Source organism: Cebus imitator, unplaced genomic scaffold, assembly GCF_001604975.1.
Source record: "Cebus imitator isolate Cc_AM_T3 unplaced genomic scaffold, Cebus_imitator-1.0 Scaffold843, whole genome shotgun sequence".
Taxonomy (NCBI): domain Eukaryota; kingdom Metazoa; phylum Chordata; class Mammalia; order Primates; family Cebidae; genus Cebus; species Cebus imitator.
Window position 1 is genome coordinate 15,256 of NW_016108158.1, and position 2,314 is coordinate 17,569.

The 2,314-nt window shown below is 55.9% G+C and overlaps 1 protein-coding gene across 1 annotated transcript in view; it reads right to left on the minus strand.

Moving 5' to 3' along the window:
- The window catches only part of CEP72 (centrosomal protein 72), a gene marked incomplete at its 3' end in the record, with an annotated part of 34,112 nt that overhangs the window by 14,753 nt on the left and 17,045 nt on the right, over positions 1 to 2,314 (minus strand). Inside the window, exon 4 of the mRNA XM_017520502.2 lies at positions 1,417 to 1,525. Coding sequence (XP_017375991.2) covers positions 1,417 to 1,525 — 109 coding nt within the window. The remainder of the gene's footprint in view (positions 1 to 1,416; positions 1,526 to 2,314) is intronic.

Below are 2,314 nucleotides of genomic sequence, written 5' to 3' on the forward strand. Positions count from 1 at the left end.
GCTCACACTCACACCCATGGTCCACCTAGGCAGCCTCACCAGCACCAGCCATGGGGAGGGAAGCAGGACACATCCCAGAACTGTCCTGGAAAGGCCGGGGAGGAAGAAGTCCTCCTCTCTCCAGGCAGGTGGGTCCAGGTGAAGGTGCTCACCGCCAGAAATGGGATTTGGTTGGATGGGCAGCTGAGAAAGTAACTGAAACAAAAGCTAGAATTAGAGGCGACCACAGACGTGAGAGCTGCCAGCCCTGGGAAGAAGGACATGACAAACCCTTTGCCGGATTGCTTTTACACGTTACCTTAACACTTTCAATATTAGAAATGACTTCTAGGAATTATCGAGGAGAGAGGTCCCATCCCACCATCCACGGAGTCCATGCCCAGGGGCCAGGCTCTGCTTTCCTGCCTCCTAGCACCTGCCCTTGGAGAGCAACCGGCACCCACAGCGCATGATGCACAGTCAATCCTCCGGACAGACTGGCACCCACAGCACGTGACTCAGTCAATCCTCCTGACAGAGACTGGCACCCACAGCACGTGACTCACAGTCAATCCTCCAGACAGAGACTGGCACACACAGCACGTGACTCACAGTCAATCCTCCGGACAGAGACTGGCACACACAGCACGTGACTCACAGTCAATCCTCCAGAGACTGGCACACACAGCACATGACTCACAGTCAATCCTTCTGACAGAGACTGGCACCCACTGCACGTGACTCACAGTCAATCCTCCGGACAGTGACTGGCACCCACAGCACGTGACTCAGTCAATCCTCCTGACAGAGACTGGCACCCACCGCACGTGACTCAGTCAATCCTCCTGACAGAGACTGGCACACACAGCATGTGACTCAGTCAATCCTCCTGACAGAGACTGGCACCCACCGCACGTGACTCAGTCAATCCTCCTGACAGAGACTGGCACCCACAGCACGTGACTCAGTCAACCCTCTGGACAGAGACTGGCACCCACAGCACGTGACTCACAGTCAATCCTCCAGACAGAGACTGGCACCCACCACACGTGACTCACAGTCAATCCTCCAGACAGAGACTGGCACCCACAGCACGTGACTCACAGTCAATCCTCCTGGCAGCGACTGGCACACACGGCACGTGACACAGTCAATCCTCCTGACAGAGAGTGGCACCCACCGCACGTGACTCACAGTCAATCCTCCTGGCAGCGACTGGCACACACAGCACGTGACTCAGTCAATCCTCCTGACAGAGACTGACACACACAGCACGTGACTCAGTCAATCCTCCTGACAGAGACTGGCACCCACCGCACGTGACTCAGTCAATCCTCCTGGCAGAGACTGGCACCCACAGCACGTGACTCACAGTCAATCCTCCTGGCAGCAGGCCAGTGTCAAACACTCTGGGCGTCCAAGCACTTCTGTTCATACCTGCCCACTTTCAAAGCAGCTGGGATGTTCTCCTTTGAGTCCAGTGAGTCCTCTGATGCAAAACGCAGCTGTGAAGCCTTCCGCTCACTCTCTCTCACGGGGCGATCGTCTAGGAGAAAAGGCCACAGAGGACTGCGCGGGTGGCAGGCTGCTGCGTCCACCCTGCAGCATCTGCACAGGGCAGGGTGCCTGTCCCTCAGGGGTGGCCCTGCGCAGGCTGACTAGCAAAGGAACGCTGGGCTCTGGTGGTCCCACGGCTTCTTGGAGATGCCCAGCATGGTGCCGAGAACCGCCTGTTCCTCAGAGCTCACTGCTGCTCACAGGCACAGCTGCACACGGACCAGACTCTCACACACATGCACACCCTTTCTCTAACGTGTACAGTGGGTATGGGGTGGGATTCTCAAGTCACATTCAGGCAACACAGAGGACCCTCCATGGAAGGGAACATGCCCGGGCCGTGAGGGCAGCTTTCAGGGGCCTTTTGGGTCTGTGCTTAGGGCTGGACCTCATGGTCATGGGTGCCCAGGGCCAAGAAGCTTCCACCCAAGAACTCCTGGAGCTTCCTTTCGTGAATCCCTAAAGATAAGAAGGTCCTCAGGCCTTCAACACTGGCGCTTTGGAACTTGTAACACTTTTTAATCCCTATTCGTGACGTTAATTCTGTTACGAGTTCCCATACTGCCTCCCTTTAGCCTACAGCACACCTTGAGAACTATACAATTACAGTCAGACATGGGCAAGGGATAGCACAATATAATTTTCAAAGCAGAAAAACAGAGGAATTCTGAAAATCACACAAAGATGCCGGCCGGGCGCGGTGGCTCAAGCCTGTAATCCCAGCACTTTGGGAGGCCGAGGCGGGTGGATCACGAGGTCAAGAGATCGAGACCATCCT